Consider the following 22856-nt stretch of genomic DNA (forward strand, 5'->3'; position numbering starts at 1 on the left):
TTTATGGTAGAGATAGCTTTACCAAGCAGAACATTTTATCTAGTTTCACTTTTTATTATAAACAGCTCCTATAAGTTAGGGTAATTTTTCTACATACTACCACGTCTATATATATTGCGGGGCAGACAGAGCCAATAGTCACAAAAAGAAGTCACGTTCAGTTTTCTGTTCATGTTTAGCGAATATGGACGTATTGACAAGCGCCCTATCTTTCGATTACATTGGGCGCTATCAGTCGAACCGCGGCGGCCGCGTTGTTCTCTACTCCACACATAGTTTTTTAAATATATTAACTGACTCAAACAATAACATTTAAATAGTAAATACTTAATGGTCATAGAGTGTATATCATTGCGTGTGAGTGTATATAAATGTTTGAAACAAAATAAAGCACATTAATGTAATACTGTTTTAAGTGAAGGTACTGTTATAGGCTGATATTACTCAAAATCCGTTATTTTCTTTTAAAATGTAATATGGAATCATAAAATAGTCGTAAATTTAGATGCGCAGCGTAGGAGTTCCAGAGCGAGGCACGAAAACTGATAACTCAACTCTCTCAGTTCAATTGTAGCCTATACAATATTCTGTTTATTTAAAACAGTTTATTTGAAAAAAATAATTAATAATAAATCACTTAAATGTATTATATAGTATTGCTAATTTACAATCGCCATCGATAAGAACCTAGTAAAAAAAATCAAAGCTGCATACGATGTTTTATTGATTGCGGAGATAAGATCGCAGCTTCTTCTGAACCTTTTTTATCGACGGTTATTTTACCACCAAAAAGATGTAAACGTTTCTCACGCCCCGTTTAATATTTGGGAGATTAATAATATTGCGTCGGCCTGAATCTGGGTTTTCTGAGCGAGACTTCATTAATATAAGGATGGTATTGTGCAATCAGCACTATCATTATTAAGTACTCGTACTTAAATCTTTTTTGCATGAATACCTCGATTGAACGTCGTCCGTTAGGTCAGATTAGTAACTCTACATCTTTGTCACTGTTTATTACTTCTAGAAAACACATCCATTTTATTATTATAAATTCAAAAGTTTGTTTGTATTGGTTTCTTCTCCATATTAAAACCAATAAACCGAACTAAGCAATGTTGTATACCTATATATTTGTAGTGTATACATACATAAAAGGTCAAAGCTAGTTTTTAATAACGAGAATAAGTATTATCTTTTGAAGGATATGTAAGTAAATTTTACTGACACTGTATAAATAAATAACGTACCTACACAACAAATATCTGAAGTTTGAATTTTTTTTAATATTAACAGATAAGTGTGATAGTACATTTACGACTAATTTTAGAAAGGATTCACGTAAGTACATCTCCTAAGGAAATGATTTCGCCATTATAATTGATATTATATCGCTTTCTGGATGTCATATCAATCAGTGTAATTAATTGAATTCCCGATTGGACGTGCATTGAGTTCACCTTAAACGAGTAATGTTTGATCAATTTACTTCTGATTTATCATAGGAACGTTCCTTTACGAGGAACGAGGCTAAAGCGATATCTGGAATACCCGTATCAACGAGCTTGATTCGAACTTAGTTGGTTGTCTAAAGTAATACAACAAATAATAAATATTTGTTAAGTATATTGAATGTTCTCAAATAAGATACAAGATTAAATGAATCCGATAAGCGAATCGATAATTAAGATAAAGTAAGATAAGCAAATACAAGTTTCGATCAGTCGTATTTATGTGAAGCTGATTTATTTACAGAACGCTTTGGAAAAAACCAATACGTAATACCTGTCCAATTACCTATTTTTCTCAATGTGTGCTCCAAAAATAATTCTCAAATGACATGAAATAAAACGAATAAGGGTAACTTTGTACGAATATAACCCGTTATTCTGAGTCGGTCTTACAGTGACGTCAGCCATTGACGGCTTGTACAAACAAATTCATAACCATGCTGTATTTGATGTCGACAACCGCCGGTAGCCAGCAACATCACATTTCTTATGTAGTACGGTACTTACTGATAAGAATACTCTTTGATTATGATGTACGACGCTGTTGACATAGTTATTCCGTAGTTTTTATGTAGGTAAATATGAAGGCGACATCTGATTCGTAAACGGAATCAGTGAGATAAGTGTTGTATTGCAATTAAACATTGCTAATATTTAAATGGCTTTAGTAAAGCAGTAGCAACGATGATAACATTGCAGATAGGTGCCCTTTATCCTCTTTTGGAAAGCAGGCTCAAGTTAATAATATATTTTTTAAATTTTCGTATAGAGATATCCAGAATCTTCCTTTGAACTCCCATCTCCACTCTTTTATCGCACGTTTGTATTCTCCTCTACTATATAAAAACATATTAAAAAGGAACGGATTTTTTTTTGATAAAGTGGTTTATGTGTATAGAATATACAGAATAAAGTGACTTAAATTTTTACTTTCTTTATTATAATTCGTCATTTTATTAGTTTCTATTTAGACCATAATACAAAGTCGTGGTAAACCATAACTAACAGAAGTAGGTTGCCTTCGAACAAGGTAAGCAGATTGTCAGATACATGGCAATGTCTTAGCCCATGAGTTTCGCGTGTTTCCGAGTAAAATATTAAGCGCGTGCGCTGGAAATTTAATGCAAATGAGAAGCTGTTGCCGGCCCGATGATAAAAGCCATTATTTAGTACCTTTGTTAAAGCTAATATTTTTTTTCTGCTGGTAAGTAGAGGTACATAATTAAATTAAGAGCAGTAGCTGAAGCTGATTTTAGGTAAAAATATTAATTTAAAGTATGTAAAAACATAATACTCGTAAATAAATTGTAAAGGTATGTCAAGGAGCTTCGCGGCGAATTAGGTATGTATGTTATATTGTAATTCTGATAATGAAAAATATTCAAGTCGATGATCTTCCGTGATGTCTGCGGGAAACTGGGGAGATCCGCTAACATAAGCAATTACGGAACATGACAGGCTTATTAATGGCTATACATTTAATATCTCATCAACATAAGAGTAGTTTGTTTTACAGATCATGTTAAAATATTTTTTTTTTAAGAAAGGTAAAATATTATGTTTGAACTGGGTTATGTTTATTCCTGTTCTTATAAGTGCTACATTAAATAAAGACTATGGTAAAAAGAGTAATTATCACTTGTTTGTGACAAAAATAACAAGGAATTATTAACACATTTTTTTGTCTTTTCAAGACATAATAAACATAATAATCTTACATTGTTTCTGCTAGACACAAAACCCTAAGTATGGCCAAAAATACACGTACCTAATAATAATTATTATTCATATCTAACCGCAATATCCACGAGCCGTGCGCAAGTTCTAGGCACCCTTAATGGTTTCATTCTCGTAGAGATAAGTATGTGTCAAGTCAAGTACGGTCGTCGACGTGTATACCGAGAAGTAACGCGAGCAGGGACGTGCCGGCACGTACCGCAGGATTCCATCGCCGGGGTACCTGGAAGTGGAGGCTGGAGGCGGCCGCGGGCGCGGGATCAGGTGCGCGCGCGCCCACCAGTGCCGCCGCGAGCGCCGCCAAGCCCACGCGCATGCGAAAACGACACATATTCGCGACGTTTTCGCAAAATCACAAACAAACCATTTCCCGACAAAATCCTCTCATAGCAATCCGGTCTATAAATAACGAAAACAGGCCCGCCGCAGTGCTCTAGCGTTCCCGCGAAATCTGTGCAATATCTTTTAAAACAAATATTATTGTAATGGACTATTATGAACTTAGAAGTAAAATAAGGAGAGTCGAGTGCTAACCGGGCGTCTGGTGAATATTCTTAATGGATAATTTTATTTATAGTAATAAATTTGAGAGGTTGCTCGTGTAGGAATATGGCATGAATTATTAAACATAACTATGGTAAACGAAAATAAATATGGCGCTGATCACAGATAATATTTCTATCTGGGTATCACGCGCTATGAAATGTTTATATGTTTTTTTAATCTTGATATTAGAACAATTATAATGGTATTATAGAATTTTTTAAGACTTAGGCATAACAAAGTAACAGAACCGTCAAGGATATCTTAACCATAAACAGTTTCGATTATGACTGATCGAACACGTGTTCATACAGCCTTTAAGTATAAGTACATAATTATATATTTAGTACACTATTCTATTATCAAAGCTACAACAGCCAAGAAAGTGATAAGGCATATGTTTGATAAAATAATACTAAAAACCAATACGTCTAAAAGGAGAATGTTCAAGGTGAATATATTGTTACTATCTCTCAAATATCCTGATAGTGATACCGATCATGAAATTCGGTATTTATGTTTACGTTGAAGGCGTAACGATAAACGTTAGTCACGTATGTAAGAGTATGCCATTGCCTGCCGTGCAGGTTATTATCGCGATATATTGTTATTGCTTGTTCAAAAAATTACAAGTGCTAAGATTTACATAACAAACCTGTTTACAAGTATAGCTGTCTCCAGTTATTTGGCTATTCTGAGCAGGAACCGATTGTTTCGTGTTGTGAAAAGTTAGGCGAATAGGTCACGTGCCAGAATTTAGATGAATGCCTAGTTGTTAGACTGAACTTCTAGTGAAACAATGTGTTGTGAACTGTAATAAAGCTGGTGCTAAATGAAGAAAGGTCAGCATAATGCGCCGGTGCTCGGACAATGAGTGAGCTGTGTCCGGCTTCGGCTCGAAAACACTTGTACTTCATTTAGTTTTCGCTGCGTGTGAAGTGCTAATTGGATTGTTGGATTGTCCGTGAAAATGTTCCGCAACGGGCGCCTGCCGACCAACAGCAGCATTTCAACTTCATCAGGAAGCTCTGACCTGCAGGTATATGAATTTATTTTCAAACCAGTCGTTGGTATGTTTTATGCATAGGGATTTAGATATTTATAGCTGAGAAAAATAATTTTATCCGTTTATTTGTATACTATATTTTAGCTGAGAACTAGAGTCTCTATTTTCCAAAGAAGCACCATTCAATTATCCAATGACACTCATGTAGGTTTTTGATTTTATAAGATCACGAGCTTTGTAGCTTACGTTTGAGAATAAAATCTGTGATACACTTTAAAAGCAGCAGCAGACCAAACATATTAAAACTTTATTATGGTTTAAGGAATAATCGGAGGGTGGTCTTTGCGCATCAATCCTGTAATTATTTACCTCATTGTCGTTTTAAGAATTCATTTAATTTTGATATTAGCATATCTTTGACCAAGAAAAATATTGTTATAAACGTAACAACATGCACACGAACGACCTCGTCGAGTTTTATCGACGCAGACGCAGATATGTAAATTTTGACAACCTTGTAGAGACTTCTGTTATTATTTTTATGTTTTACAGTTTAGGTAAGTTTATCCCATATTCAATTTCTCATACTGAACAAGTAGATGTTAACAACATATTACCCTCCGTGGCAGTCGGTAAAAAAAACATTAATGAACTATATGCTACTTCATTCATCAATAGACTGGACGTTGATGACTTAATCGACTCATATACTGTTGAATGTGTAGTATTCATAGTTGTTTCCTGAGCCTCGTTCGCCACGTGTCTTTATTTAACCTTTTTTCATTAGACCTACATCATTAATCTCAAATATGCACTTATAATATAAAGAAATATACGTAAAATCTTAAATCTCTTCTCTCTTATTAAATCTTTCCTTTTATAATTAGGTTCTAAAATGGGTTATATAACGGTTCGGTTAGATTACACTAAAATGTTATAAAATTGCTATATTAATTTAAGTAGATGTTAAAATACTTAAATATGTTAAAATTATTTAGAACATACATAATTATAATTTTGTACTTATAAATGTTTTTGTATCCAGATAAACAGATTATTTTCTTTTTATTCGTTCACCACTGTATCTATAGTTTAATTGTACAATGCATAAAATAAAAATTTGTGCACTATGTAACCGAGCTCAGTCAGTTCGGTTCAATACTCGTGCGCAACGTGAGTGGAGGCGCTTGCTCGCTGAGCAAATAAAATGGCAAGAGCAAAACTGTTTGAAATACGAGGGTCAGATGACGTTCTGCGGGCATTCCTTGTGTCACTAGCCGTCTTCTTGTCGGGGGTACCTCATGTTAATACTCCTCTCACAAGATAGTCCAATAACACAGTGTACTTGAGTTCGAGAGCATATAGTGGTAACAAATTCATAGGAAGTAATAATGAGTCACATTAATAATATCTAATGACTATTTGTATAAAAATATAATAATATATTTCGAAATAAGTAAAACTTAAAGTTTATGAATAGCTCAATTAAGTTTTTAGCTGTCCAAGGGGAACATGACTAGTGAAACTAGTGAAATGAGAAACTCTAAAAGTCAATAAAAATCCGGCCAAGTACGAGTTGGACTGCACAAAGGGTTCGGTACTATCATCATCATCACGGTTTTGTATAGGAGTCCCCCTTTAATAATAACTTAATTTTTATTTGTTAATTTTGTTTGAAAGGTTAGTAGTAAGTTAATAAATTTTTTTTCAAAGTATTATATATTTTTCCAAGTTTCAAAATATATTATTATCCAAATATCAGCGTTTATCAAATATCAGCAACTTTACTACAACAGTTCCCATTTTAGTGATATGTTGGCCTTTGAATGGCTAAAATGGAGACTGATTCAATGAAAACATTGAGCTATATATATGTTACTGTAAAAGCCCGAACTGTGGTAAATCCTAAGATTTTCCGGTAAAACCTAAGATTTACTAACTCTTAATGGCAAAAGTCCGAACAGTTCTTTTATTTCGAACTTTTACCACCATTCACTAGGTAAATCTTAGGATTTACCTCAAGAGCACGGTAAATATTGAAAATGATTTTTTTACTATAAGAATTAAGTAAATGCTAGGTTTTACCAATGATGACTGGTACATATTAGTTTTGGGAATAAAAAAAAATATTATTCTTAATCATTTATTTCTACCTTTAGCATTATAATAGGCATGTATTTATGAATCTTACATAATTATGTATTTAAATTACAAACATAAAATATCTTCTCACAAACATAACGCTTAAGTTGGCTAATTAAATCTCACTAAATCGGTATGATTCTTATAATTTGGTATTTTAAGGAACAAAGTTGAAAAAAAAGACAATCGTCATTAATTAGTAGGTACTAAGTACCTAAGAAAAATATTATTTTTTACAACACGGAGTGCTATTGTGGCACTTAGAATTACAAAGTAATCCTGATGACTTGCAAGCGCATTTCTTCGACAAGCATTTTTTGAGACAGTTACATTTTTTGAATCCTTGTCCTCCAGTCAACGACAATTTTCCAACAACTTCGCGAAGACTCACTTCTTTCTCTTTAACAACATCTTCTATCGTAATAAAATCTTCAGAGCATGAGGTAAACTGATTCTGTGTGTAAAGCTGTTTTAGTACTCCAATATTGGTACCTAGTTGGTAAAACTCGTTGTCCTTTACATCTATTACAACTGCAATGATGCTTTTCGGGTCAGTTTTAGCTCTGTCAATGTCCGGTACTTTCAGTCTTACATTTTGGCCAAGTTTCACATTTGGATTTTTATCAGACGACTTAGCTTTCATTTTTTCAGCAATCATTTTCAATATTTACCGTGCTCTTGAGGTAAATCCTAAGATTTACCAATTACATGGTGGTAAAAGTTCGAAATAAAAGAACGTTCGGACTTTTACCATGGAAAGTTGGTAAATCTTAGGTTTTACCGGAAAATCTTAGGATTTACCACAGTTCGGGCTTTTACAGTAACATATATAAGAACAGAATGCGCCTACGCCTGCCTGCATTATGTTAGAGCTTTTGCACACCTAATAACTAATCTGTATGGTTATAAACAATATATTTATTAGGTACAAAAAATTAATTTATCTAAGTTTATTATGGTGACAAGGGGTAAAATTAAATAATTAGTCATTTGTCAGTAAGTCCGTCAAAGTGATGATAGTTTTACGTTTCACTTAATTGTAAACATCTCACAAAATAAAAAATATTACGTGATTATATTAAAGAAGGAAAGCGAAAATCAAACAACATTCCCCACCGGACACGAGTGCTTTGCCGAATTAAAGGCCGCCAGCCGACCAAACCGGTGTGCCATCGCGTCAGCAATTTGGCAGCCAATCACAACTTGTTTTGACTAAATTACTGTTTCCGACATATGCGTCGCTAACTCGACACACATGAATATTCATCAATATTCGTGGCAGAAATGCTATTGTGATTGGAAAGCAAAAAGAAATGACTACCGTAAAGCTTTGATTGGTAAAGCCAAATAAAGGACTAACTTTCTGTTAGTTTAGGCAATGAAATTTGTAAATATATTTAATTAAATTAAAAATAGTTTGTAAGCGGACTTCGAGCTTTGAAGCATCAGCTAATATTGCAGCTGGTGACAAATTTCAAAAGGGAAAGAGAAATTGTAAATTTTCATTAATTGTTCTTTTTGAGTTTAAATATCTTTGACACTAGGGACTATGATGGTTTTAGATTAGGAAAGGTGTAGGCTCCATATTATATTCAGCAGCGTTTATATAAGAGTATCAAAGTGGTAGTGTGACTACGTAACATGTCTTAAAAGTAAAATTACGATCAGTGAGTTTTAATTAACACGATCTTTCTTCCGAGCCACTATAATGTACTAAGAAGCGATATTTTACCCCGAGTAGAGCGACCGTTGAAGAGCTTTATTAAAGCGGAGTTGAGTAAGCTGCAGGTAGTCGTTTTATGAATGAATGTTCACTAACACGTTAATTACGGTTTAGTGCTTTTAGCTGACATTTCGCATATATTTCAGAAACAATATCATTTCATTTACTTTTTCAGTCTGCGGTATCGCCGGCTTACAGACACTCAAATGACACGTTTTATCAACCTTAGGGATCAGTTACCTACAACAGTTTCCGCAGATCGGTCGATATTTAAAATGTCGCGTAGTTTCCGGGTTCGTCGCCTGCCGCGAGATTAACTACGGTGTCGACCGGTCTAGGCGACGTGGAGGTATGCTGATTTTACAAGCTATACCTAGCACCTCTGAATGTATTTGTTACACTACTTTATACTTATAAATACATAATTTATAAAATATAGCTTAGGTAGACAAGTGCAAGACTTGCCTCCTATTCCATAAATTATGTCGAATCCTGTACTGCTCTCAAGAATAGCTTAAGGGGGCATTGACATTGTTACATTGGTACATACACGCACCTTCTTTCGTAATTAAATTAGTAACACTAGTATTTCGTAAATATACTTAGTTTTGAGTAACAGCCTAGTCTTGAACATTTGTAAATATAACCTAGTTGTGTACATTTAATGACTTTGTTCTCTTTAAAGCAGACACTTCACGTCATTATATTGTCGGTACTGTGCGTATAATATCATAAAAATCCTCAATTACGATTGACCTTTATCCTTATCACTACATAGTATAAAAAAGTCGCTATTTTAGTCTGTTTGTCTGTATGCTTAAATCTTTAAAATTACGCAACGGATTTTGATGCGGTTTTTTATAACTGGTAGAGTGATTCAAGAGGAAGGTTTTTATGTATAATAACGGCGGCGGGTGGCTAGTTATTGATAAAACACAATCGAAAGCTGTCAAAAGTTCATTCGCAGGTTCAATATTTCTTTTATGGTTCCTCTAGCATATTCATTCGATACTTTATCCACTCCACACACCCATCACTACATTCTTAATTCTGTTGCTTGCAGTGCTTGCTGTTTTCTTTAATTCGTCGACCATCGTTCGATACTAAATGATGTTTTTATAAATTTCATTTTTCTATTCCTTATAAATATAAAGTTATTTATGTATATATGAATAAATTAATTAAAATAAATTAATTAAATAATAAGAAATAATTGTTTTGACAGCGTTGACATTGTATATATTGATAGGAATTCAAAGAAATGTGGTTTCAACGGGAGTGGCACGGTTCATTCACAGCGCCGCTGAATTTCGCACTGTGGAATTCGCTGATGTGTTCGTTTGTTTTCAAGTTAATGCGTCCCTTTTAGAAGTACCGTCTTAGCTTCACTAAATATAAACCAGATTGGATGTCGAAGTCGTCGTATCTTGGTGAGGAATATTAAGTATTATTAACAACGCTATGCAAAACTGACGGCTGTATTCTCAGACCGATTTCAATGCAATGTGCTTTTCGAAGCACACAAATATCTTACTAGGGTAAGTTAAATTATTCAATCCTATAGCTATTCGAACAGCTTCTAACGTCGAAATTAAGCTGCTACTTACTGTGATTTCGATACGGTAACATAACTTTTGTATTGTTTATATAATACGCGTATCCCTAATCTGTATAAAGTTACAAAGTGAAAATGTCCATAAGTGTGGATATTATTACGATGTATCAAAAAATATATAAAAAAAACAAATAAAATTTTATGTTTTGATTGAAATATTTGAAATTACGGAAACGATCTTTATAACATTACAGAAAGGCCAACGCCCCTTACTTTTAATAACACCCCAAGTTTTTTTAATTGGAGGAAAATTTTGTAACTGTTTACTTACACAGTGCTCAGCAATTGAGACATAGAGTCATGAATGTGGCTTTGCCACGCCACCACGCCAGTTTTTGTAGAATCTGTCTGTTTTCCTCAAACAATAAAAAATACAGAAACGTGATCTGCTTAGGTTCAGGTTAAAGCGATTATTGACCTGATCTTTAGAATTCACAACACAATATAAATATCTGCAAAGAAATATTAATTTTTCGATATAAATATCCAATATTTTGTAATTTGGTTTATTGAATTATGCTTTAGAATGTTAATTGCAACCACAACAAAGAAGTTTAAAAATACTTTGGTTGTCTGTCAGAGGTTTTGTTTTTTATAGGTACCTACATGGAACATTATAAAATAATGACTACACCCTGCTGCTGCGATTTATTAAATATACAGAAATATAAACAGAATTTAAATTGTATTTTAAGTGCCTTTCCCTTGATAGACTTTTACAATCTGCTCGGGACGCGAAGAAGCACCCTTTTTTTCGCTTCCTGACCAGTAAAGAAGTCTATTAAACGTATATTTTTTATGTTCCCAGTCTTTACACCATTTTACAAATAGATCTACAGACAGTTACAGATTTTAAGTCTAATTAATAAACAAACTTTACGAATCAGTATTGGTCCTTGTGGCTTGGATCAGCGGACAGCAGACAGGCAGTGTGGGTAATTAAGTACAAATAAGGCAGTGCTTTCTCTGTCGCCGGTGGACTGCGGAACGAAACGCAAGCTGGTTTGCAAGCTGTTGTTGATAATATTAGTTCGAGGGCTGCGAATATCTCTATGGAAATTATTATCTAATCTAGTTACCTATACACATAGTTTAATAACCTCGACAATGGTTAATAGAAAAAATCTAAAACAAAACGTAAACAATTACATTAACTACAACCACTCTTTAAAATCTAATCTATCGCTTTGCTTAATTATTTGTAGAATTCCGTCGCTAAGTTTTTGAGTTTTATTAAAATACTTACTAGTATAGGTAATGATTATTTGATAAATATTTTGGTAAGATACCTACACACAAGTTCTCCTATTTTATTCCATCGTTCGTGCTTAATTATAACAATGCATGCAAAAACATCAGTAGAGGCCGAACACCCGGAACTAGTGGTCAATCGCATAGAGTGTGCAGGTACAGATAGGTACAATTTGCCAGAATAGAATAAATCAAGTATACTCAGAACTTGTATAAAGAACAATAACTTTTTCCTTCAATTAAACTCGCAAAATTACGTTTCTCAAACTTTTATTTAGTTTCCCGTCATGAAGTTAATATATAATCAAAACTTGTAAGTTTAAATAACGACCCATCTCTTAGTGTTTTAACATGATTTTGGATATACTTTCAATATGAAAAGAATAAAGAATTAGAAGTCACTTCATCCTGCACTTAACTATTACAAGTGAAGGTGGTAACCTTCATTATTATTTTTATTAAGAAAAAGTTGTACGAATAAAATTAAAAAAATGCATAACTAGATTGTTGTGAATGTTTTGATTGATTAATTGACCAATATTAAATAATACTTTCCTCTAAAGCTGCCTTCAAATGTAACGCTGTTATTGTGTAGTCGTGCTAATCGTCTTATGGCGAACAATTTTTTTATGAGTTTAAATCAAGATTTCGTTGCGATAGTATAGCCGATTGAAGAATCCGATAATCGTTTTCTTGTTAGCGGTGATTGTTATAATTCTTCTAAAAATTACCGTTCACAATAAATTCTATATTATTTGCGTGTCTTATCACTTACTTTACTACTGCCCGGGGTATCGCTACAGTAGGAGTTTCTTTAAAGAAATGTAGTAGGTATATGTCGATTTATTGAAGACGTGTGGTATCTCGCTCTTTACCATTGTAAAGAGCGACTAAAGTGAACAGGTAGCAGCAAGTAAGGAAATAAGTTTATCAATTACAGAAATCATACAGTTTCACAATCAGGGATGCAGGGATACAATAAGGTGGAAAAATTTAAAGGTATATTGTCAGCAATAAAACTTTTATAATACAACCTCTATTTGGTACCTACTGCCTGAATCGTATTCATTCATATTACATAATATTAATTATTATATACATATTATTAGTAATATTATAACGATATCACAAATAGCTACCATTATATTAAGCTTACTGATTATAATAATACTTACGTGCTGCCACTACAAATTCAAACAAGTTGATTACTAAGCTAAATGTCTATTGTTTCCAAATTCATGAAGCATCGTGTAGAAAAACAAAATAACATCAGCTTGCGGTAATTCAAACAGTACATAATGTGAAAATAATTGTTATTGTTGCAGAGATCGTACAATAAAATAACTCATGTAAACACGAGTATTTGTTGAAATGTGGTGTATGTAATGATGCCCATAAAGCTATCATTAAGCGCGGCAACAGAGCGCTTCTAATTTCCATAAATACGCCACCGCGACGACAATAAAATTACGAAATATTTTTCCCATACTTGAAATTTTCCTTTCTTTATTTTCGTGGCGACGCATAATTTGATGACAGATGAGAAAGTAAATAAAATTATCTTGCTTTACACTTATCAAGCAACGGATGTAGGTAGGTACAATAAATATAAATCTGGTAACTGGTGGGGTTGTACACAATATATCAACTTCTTCCAGTTTGTTCTGTCACTGATCATCTCACTAGTCATTCTTTTCCTAATCATGCTTTCCTTCACGCTATGCATCGCTATATTGTATAACGCTTTTTCAAAAACCATCTACTGCCTTGCTTCAAGCACTCTTAGGTTTTATGCACTATTATTATTTCAAATAATGTAGTCGTCCTTGTTCCGTTTCTCCTAAGAGATAATGTAACAAGTTTTCAAATTTTCATAACTTTACTCGAAAAATAAAAATTAACTGCTCATATTCTTTTCTCCCGAAGTATTTTGACCGATCCCTTTACAATTTATTACTACTTTGGTATCTTAAGTGAATGTACGCACGGACGTGTCTGTATTTCACACACTTTAATCGCAAAGACAGCCGCCGTCCTCCTTCATGTGAATTGAGACGTGTGTGTTGTACGTCACACGATACACGCCAACAACTTAAACACACTTATTTTATCTCGCATTTCACACGAAATGAAGTCGTAAATTAAGCTGCCAGATTGCTGTAAACGGACAATCTTAACATAATTTGTGATTCGAATTTCCAATATCTGAACAACGGTAATTTAACTCGAAGAATTTATGCTTCAATATTTTGCGATCGAATAATTTTTGACTTTTGTATTAAGCAAAAATCTTATAAATTAATATTAAAATTATTTTTAATTCTGAAAATAAAAAATATAACTTAGCTTTTTTATTAAAAAAAAACAACATAGGTACCTACTGGAAATGTTGTGTAATATGACATAGAACATCGCAATTTCTATACTTACCCATAATTTTTATCGCTTACTTTTGGCGAATATGGATGACACATATTGTAAAATTGGATTCTCGACGAAATAACAATCCGCGCCAAAACCTTCAGATGAAAACCACCTCGTTTAATTAATAGCGACACGCTTGCAATTGTGGCATAACTCTGACTTAATACGACGCCGATAACCCTCGCCTGCCAAATTATACGCCTGCCATATTCATTCACAGTCAGAAGTTGCTTATGGAATTAAAAAATATTTTCCGACTTTTCGACCGCGTTTTTATCTTAACTCTTCCATTTCAATTCATCTTCATTTAGTTTATTTTCAATAATGGGGTTTGGACTGCAATCATTTTACCCGTATTTCATGTTAAAATTCTTTTCATCATAGGTATTATTGATTGAAGCCGAAAAAGAACTATGAACTTTGATTTTCATAAAAAAGCTAGCTTTTAGTTTACTTATATATCAATTCAAAACCTCTGTTGATCAAAAGTTTGGCAACATGATAAATTCCAAGCCCTAGTAGATTACGAAAAGGACGTTATGTTATGTTATGACGTTATCAAACCTTATTTCTTTTAGGTAAGTGTTGTGAATTGTTAAGGTATCTCGATAAAGACCACTAGTCTTGTTATCTTTAAAAATGCTTGATACCAGTGCCTTAAAAATAATTTTATCTGGTATACTTATTCGACAAGAGCAGCCAGGCCAGAACTATACTCACTTATGCCTAACAAAGTCGAATGAAAATAAACACGAGCGTAATGGTATGGCGATTTCCTGATCGACCTCATAAACATGGGTAAGTGCGGGTCTGCACTCAATCAACCAACAGAAATACGCCGATCATTGAAGTTGCGCCCGCACTACCGAACCTGCGCATTTTGATTTTATAGTAAACTTTCGGTTTAAAGTTCTCATGTCATCAGTCCAATCACTTTAGTACCTACAAAATCTATAACAGGGAAACTTTTGTATGATTAAGCCGATTTATCATAAGCCTAAGGTAAACCTGGTAGGATTATTACTGAACAGATTTTGTAGACGTTTTTTCCAATAAATAATTGTATCTAATTAACCTAATATATAATGCGTACAATAGTTGCGGTAACAATGAACTTGGCTGTATAGTTCCCATCAGCCATGCATCCCCGACTACAATCCTCGTAATGAATACTGATGGTGTCTCTTACAGAATCTCGTTAGTAACAAATGAAAAATGCGTGGGGAATGACCGCCGACTGACAACAGCCATAAAACCTTTTCCACATTATTCACTGGTTGGGTGATAGATTCCCTGAACTAGGCCTGTGCCCATTATACCGCATAGTGATGTGCCACGCCGCCTCGAGCTACACGGCCATTATGGGCTATATAGCTCAAGTACTTAGTCGTAAAACCGGGTAACTCTTAAAGTGGTAACTTATTTTATTTTGATAGTGCAAAAATATTTGGCCACTGTTTCAATTCGTTCGTTCTGCGCCAATCGCCTTTCTATTCTTTAGTTTCCTCCCACCCTAAGGTTGACTGGAAGAGATTGCTTTAGCGATAAGTCCACTTTTGTACCCCATAACCTGTGTTTTTTTCTGTTTTTCTTTTTCTTATGGTGCAATTAAGAGTTTATCTATCTATCTATCATAAGTAAGTCTCGACTATGCCGTTTAAACTGATGAGTGAATGAGTCGGGGTAAGTACTTGTTGTACTCATGTTATGCAAATAAAAATTTGAATTTAAAGTTACTTACGAATCCATCTTTCTTTCAAAATGCAATAGAAATTTTCAGATGTGTAAATACATAAAACCTATCTAACTTACCTGATTAAAAATTCTCAACATTATGATAAATGATGATTTATCATTTTGAGACTGTCTTTTTGACTGTCGGTTCTGTCTACACCGGATACAGACATGGTTATATGTATGGCCAACAAATTTCTATCAGAAAATGTGGTGTCGTTACAATATTGATGATAATTTGTAATCCTTGTTGCCGGCATCGCCGCTGACAGGTCAAAAAATAAAATTTTACCTATCAGTTTTATAAAATATCTTATCTTAAACCTGTCGTGCTTTATCGAACATTTCTTTTTCTAAGATACAGCAAATCTGATGCTGTAACAATTAATCTGTATATAAAATACACTAAGACAAAGTATATCATGAATACTTAAAGGAAATTCCCATGAGAAGCCCTGGGCTAAAGTCTTTTAAATTTGATTTTATACAAGTCGTTCGGCGCGAACTGATGGACTGATGAAATCACACCAACGGTTTAAAAAATTATCTTGTAACAAAAATGTATTTTCGCTCCAAGTTGATTGAGAATATTCTGCAAGTTCTGTGACCATACATATTATTCTACACTAACTCGGCGTGATTTAGGAAGGTACACATAAATAGTATTTATCCTTTAGATAGTTACTTCCTTCTTCTAAGCTTTTATTAATATTGAAGACGTACTCAATAACCGTTACTGGAAGTTTATAGACTTGCAACTCCCTCCCTCCTCCATGTAACACATGGGGAGAAAGTGAAATGCATTGCCTTCAGCAATAAAATATCCTTCCGGTGTTTTTTTATGCCACCATGTCATGATCGAATGCAAATTTTGTAAGCGCTTGACGACAACGACGAAAATGGTAAGTGATTTTAGACCACCATGTTTGTGAACACGTAAGTGCGTGCTTGAATGTATATGTAGCAGTTCCTCAGGTTTAGTAGAGAAATTATTTGACGATAATATTTGTAGTACGAAGGTATACTCAATGTCAGTCATAAAAAAAAATATATACAAACTCAAATTTCTATGTCTGTCACAGAGTTTTGCATTATCATAACTATGCCAAATGAAAATTCAGTTTTCTACGTGTGGATGAAGAAAATACTTAATGTAGGTTCAACATAGTAATACAGTCGATTAAAATCCCATTGTCTCTACAATGCTCTGCACGGAAAGGTCAGAGATCCCTTTAAGGTGCACTTGTGTCGTGTTGTTGGCCCGCTATCCGGGGTGCACGTCGGGTAATTAGGCCAGTGACAGTGCAGATGTAGGCGACATGGGCGGCGGCAAAAGCTCTACATGAAGAGTGTCGCATTGGATTTACCGGCTTTTGTACACTTTCATTAATTTTTTTTTTACAGTAAACCCAACTTATTATTAATGTGAAAGAATGTTTATTGCTTTTTATATTATCTGTTCTCACGTTATGTACTTAACTTAAATCTTCTTGAAATTTGCATATACATATATATTATAAAGAGTCTGGACATAGGTAATTTTCATCCCGGTAAAAACTAAAGTTCCCGTGAGATTTGCGAAAAACCTCTATTCTTCTTTAGGTGACGTTATTTCTTGCCTTTTGTAGGTAGCGCTAAACTTTATCTTTTTGTAGGCGATGCAAAAAAAAATATAAAATTCATATTTATACATATTTGGAAGATAATTTAGGTTTTGTTTCCTATACACTTACACACGGGGTAGAAAGGGCCAAGGCTCGCAGTCACGATCAGCTGGAAGGTTAAAAAAATGCTTCACTTGCGAATTAATGTTATCAAAAACATTATTCAATTAACATTCATTTCACATTCGATTGGTGCTCTGCAACGCTCTAAAAAAAAGAGAAATTACAGGTAAATACGAGTAGTATTAAGATTGTGATGCCTGTAATTTGCAACCTGGTGTGTGGTCCTGTAAGCAAAATATGAAGTGTTACATGCGATTTTCTTCTCTCGAAGTATCATTAAATAATTAGAGACGAAAATGAATTTGGAATAATATCGGAACAATTACGGAAAGTAAGTAGAGTTCGTATTCCGCATGGCTGAAGTCAATTGAGATCGCGTGCGGGTCCAACATGTGTGGGTATGTGTGTGTATGTGATGGTTCTAATTCTCATACAGTTATACGGGTTTTATCTTTACACATCATCAGAAGATAATTTTTTCATTGTATTATGCATGCTATTGCTATATTCTAAGAACGAATAAAGCGTCCGTAAGACAGGATTTTATTATATTATACTTATTAGAACTTTATAGTACCTACCTAAATAAATATAATCAAATGCAATATTCGTTTCAACAAATTCGTACATGATATAAAATTAGTTGATTACCAAAGGTGGCGACCCGACGACCCTGAATGATATCTCTCAAGTCATCGAATTTCGTCAGCCGCGACACTCGTTCTTTTTAATGATACTCGTCTAGATAATGCCACTCTTACCTCTTAATTTGTGATAGAGAATCTCATAACATTTTGATATATATGATATTGATCAATTATCAAATACCGATCGTGTACTGTTTCTAAGTTTTATCATGCTTGATACTTTATTTATACAAATATATTAAACCTATATTCGTAAGTACCTAACAACTTTACCCAACTTTATAAAGGCCAAGAAATAAATATTTATATATTCACCATTGTTACCCGGTTTCACCTTTCAAACGGTTAGTTATATACTATTATCATAAACAGTTTTTAATGCACAAGTTGCCCAAGTTTTGTGGAATATCATTTGTATAATGGCGGCCATACGGCACGCTCCACATACCAGCGGCCGCCGTAGCGAGGTATGTAATTTGTTCTGTAAACGACCTTAGAATTAGCCGTAATTCAACAGCTATTGAAGAATTTCTTTGCTAACCCAATTTTGACTTTATGACGATTAAGAAATTAGGATTTAGCACTATACGATGCAGGAACAGAACCTTTGGATTTTCGATTGGATGTAAATAAAATTTTGCCGTATTTGGGGGAACTAGAACTAGCTTTGGCGTTTTATCAACAGATTTCATAATTTTTTATTTATCTGAGGCCGAAATACACATTTATAGGAAGAATTTAAGAATATATATAATATGAAGAATTAAGATTTTGTAAACTTAACGTACTTATTAAATCATATGAATGGCTCTTAAACATTAGGACACGGTTGCAAGTAGACCGTCGTGTAGCGATTGTGCGGCGCGGCCGGCATTGTCCGTGACAAACGCGAGAGATATCGCGGGAAGACAATAACCACAAATTGCAGCCCTCGGGCGGAAAGTAGTTGATCGCGAACAATACTCTTACCGGAGACTGGAGACTACGGTACGGGCCCGGTTTACACTCACTATTGAACGTCTTCCGCTTTCACGTGTTTCGTTTAACTAAGTTACCACGTACCCAATGTTTGTGATCCCATTCTTAATACACCAATCTGAGATTTTTTTATGTAAATTTAAGGGCTTTGGATGTCAATCTGGCGTCAGTAAGCAAGATAGGGCTTAAGGTGATACCGCAAGCTCAAATAAATGCCTTGAAAAAGTCTTTCGTAGTTATCGGGGACCATACAGGCGGGAAATTGGCAAGAAATGACAATAATGGAAACTATTTATCGTATCACCACCGTGGTGGTGGGCTTTTTCTGTTATCATTATTAATTGGGATGGTATTGCAACATTCTCAGAGCAATATTATAATTTCATTCGTGTAACAAATTGAAAGTTAGATGCCTCGGACAGTTAATAAAATAATATTTTAGAACACGATACTGCGTACAAATTTGCATAATAGGGCATTGGCATAACAATTAGATTATTTTGCATTGAATTAGTGTATAAATTAGGTATAAGGTCACATCTACCTATATTATATTTTATTATCATCTAGGACTAGAACTAGAACTATTCATTGGGAAAGTCCGGCAACTGTAGAGTGAGTGAGTACTACAGTAGCACAGTCGTTGTAGTGGTAACTATTGCAGAACTAATTTACCACTGGGGTACAGTAGTAAAATAATTCTGCTTTTATGATTCACTGAAAAATAAGTAATTTATTTTACTGACATTTCAATTGACGAATAACAATTGTCATAAAATTTGTGTGATTTGAACCCAAAACCCTTATGTTTATCTACGAGTCGCTTGTATTTTTACCATATACCGACGCACCTAAATCACATCCCGCCGACATTTTGAGGATAAATATGTCTTAATTTCAAGTGTACATTGAAGTATCTAATTTGTAGATTCAAAGATCTCATATCTTTACACTCGCATGTTAATGTGAAAGAAGGTAATGCTTTCGAATTACCCAAGGCGTCTCGTATCTTATCTACCTACGTATAGTTTATTGTTCCGGAGGAAAAGATTTTCCTCTTATGTTATTTTTGTATCCAGGTTGTATATGAGTCGGTTGTATTTGTGCTATTTGCCTTTTGAAAGTTTTGGCAAGGTGAAGCGATTTGTATTGATACAAGGTTAGACTTTAGTTAGTAACGTACGTCAGTGGTTCTGCAGGCGCAGTATGACGTCATGTACTATCAAAAATAAGACGCGCTCTCATATTTTATTTTTACAACTGCAGTTAGCTTATAGCATTAACTTACTCAGAAATAACATGAATACAATATACGTTTTCAAATATTATATTTTGAATAGCTTTGTAATTCATATGAACAGTTTACAAACAAAATGTTATTTGTTGCCAACCTTAATAACCAAATGTGCCATATGAACGCAATATAAATTCGGAAGTGTCCGCATCCCGCGGGAGCCGCAGTCGGCAGCGATTGACCTACTTATTTGGTTGTTTGTTTCAGGTGTCTGGCGCGGTTCAGCTCTCCGATCCCGCCAATACTGCGCAGTTGTTGGAGCACTTGCAAAATGCTGTAAGTATATCAAGGTCTTTCTTTTTTGCTCAGATTCGGAACTTTCATGATTAACATTAAGCGAACTCCACGGTCTTCTTCTAGGAACGACGCAATCAGATAAGTAGTGGGAAATGTAGGTACAACTTAACTTTTGAAAGCACCCCAAGCGGGAGTATGTACCTATTTATTGATTGTTGAGGTCACCCTTGTCAATACATGTTGAAAAACTTGGGGCACACTTTTACAGCAGATTAACGTATAAATCACGTTGTGTAATGCGTTAACTCGTTTCATGTCGTATATTATACGATAATTGCGGGAAACATGCGGCGTAAATGAATTCACTGTAATTATTTTCGGAGCCACCTTCAAAGGGTTTCGGTTATTAACTTTCGCATATTTGGTTCACTAAAGACCCTCTTGGGACGAGCCGCAAAACTGCTGATGTAAGGGGCTGTTGGCAGCTGGAAATTGCTGATATTACCTCCCATTACGATTATGGGGGCATACAAGAAAGTGGCACGACCGCCGGGTCAGAGCGTGGCGCACGACGTTATCATCTTCATTTTCACACCATTTGCCAAATTCTCTATATTACCTACACGGAATAACACATTCTGTGGTAACAAAACGAACAGATTTCGCAACTAACTAATGATTTCAATGTACTAAGTAACTGTTGTGCCATGTAAACTGTGTAATTTACTATGAGCGCGATTGACATACTTGTATTATCATTAGTTACGTGAAACATGAATAATGTCTTTAAGTACTGTTGCCTCAAAGAATAAGAGAACAATTTGAAATGGTTAAATATTGTTGGAATTATCTTTCAGTGAAGACGAGATGAGACACAAAGACATAAAGCTCGCAAGGATTTTAGAAAGTGCTAAGCGCAGTACAAACATCAGCGGGTTCACACCAGCAAGCGCTACATTCCTAACACAACACGCTCTTCCTGTTTGATTTCTGACCAAACAGTCATATCTTTAAGGACGTGAGATACTTTATTATTGCCACAAAATATTTCAGTGTAGATGACAATATGTAGCAAATTTTAAGCCATATAATACATTATAATTTATGAAATACTTATGATAATGCATATTTACACGCAAATAATTCTGAAGCTAGGTTATGCAGAAGGCCGATATAGACTTGATTTATAAGCCTGATGTATCCGGTTAGATTTACTTATCATAATCACATCACATCTCACTTGATCCCGTGCACTGCAATGACATCAGTAAACCTTGACTGTCAACCTCAATCATGTCAGACTGGAAGTGATTATGAACGGTTTTTTAATTAATTACAACTATGTTAACAACAAAGTTAACATTCCATACAGATGTAAATGTCAACTGTTTGACAAGTTCGGGACGAGTTTGTGGCCAAATAAGTTTGGAAACAGAAACTTGGTAGAGGACTACGAATTAATATTATTTCACGGTTTTAGCCGGCTCAGGTTATAAATGTGCTAACTATTAGACGGTTTTTAGGACATGTATATTGTACGCTTATACAGCTTTAACAATGAAATGGCACATTAGTTTGCTGGTATTTCAAATTATATTCTATGGTAAGTAGTTACTTAAACATGGAATTACTCTTTTCTAACTAAAAAAAAATTTATGATATTTACATAGATTTTATTATGTAATCAGTAAATAAATTGTGTCCCTTGCGAGCACGTTGCGTACAAAGTAGCAGAGGCTAAATTATTCAGATTCAGTTTTGTGGGGTGGAGGAAATCTCGGTAGTTTAATATCCGGAGTAGGGTGTAAGGGTTCCGGAACCTTCCGCATAATGACAATTAACACCAACCCATTCGACATTTTCATTGTAAATCTTGCATAAATTTTGCCTATATGAGTAAATTTTGGATATTTTTTTTCTGTTATTTAAGAAATGAAGTTAAAATTTTATGCAGTACTCACAGTTTAAGTTTTCTTTTTGAGGCAATGGTTGACACCTTATTCTACTTTTATTTATGTAGAGTCGGCCTTTTGTGACTTGTTATTATTGTTATTTTGTGCAATATTTGCTAAAAAAATATATTAATAAAGCTTGAAAAAATATTGTTTTCTGTTAGTTATCACCTCGGAGATTTCTGTCAGATCAGAGTTTTGAGTAAATTATGATCAATAACATGATACTGAAATATTGCATTTTGATTTCAGTTAGCTTCAGTTTAAAACCTGATGAATTATAAGTAAGATATATTGCTTCTTTCTTTTCTTTGACAAACTGAGAATGAATATGA

The 22856-nt window shown here is 34.2% G+C and overlaps 1 protein-coding gene across 6 annotated transcripts in view; it reads left to right on the plus strand.

Moving 5' to 3' along the window:
* The window catches only part of LOC106133606 (tensin-1), an 89295-nt gene that overhangs the window by 24523 nt on the left and 41916 nt on the right, over window positions 1-22856 (plus strand). The window contains exons 1-3 of one of the 6 annotated variants that reach the window (XM_060947178.1): window positions 179-421; window positions 4463-4830; window positions 20540-20608. In XM_060947178.1, coding sequence (XP_060803161.1) covers window positions 4762-4830; window positions 20540-20608 — 138 coding nt within the window. In that variant the 5' untranslated portion in view covers window positions 179-421; window positions 4463-4761. Of the gene's footprint in view, window positions 1-178; window positions 422-3524; window positions 3793-4152; window positions 4831-20539; window positions 20609-22856 lie in introns of those variants that run through there. The other 5 variants (XM_060947182.1, XM_060947170.1, XM_060947189.1 and 2 more) reach the window with 5 other exon arrangements.

The sequence above is a fragment of the Amyelois transitella genome, chromosome 2 (genome assembly GCF_032362555.1).
Source record: "Amyelois transitella isolate CPQ chromosome 2, ilAmyTran1.1, whole genome shotgun sequence".
NCBI lineage: Eukaryota > Metazoa > Arthropoda > Insecta > Lepidoptera > Pyralidae > Amyelois > Amyelois transitella.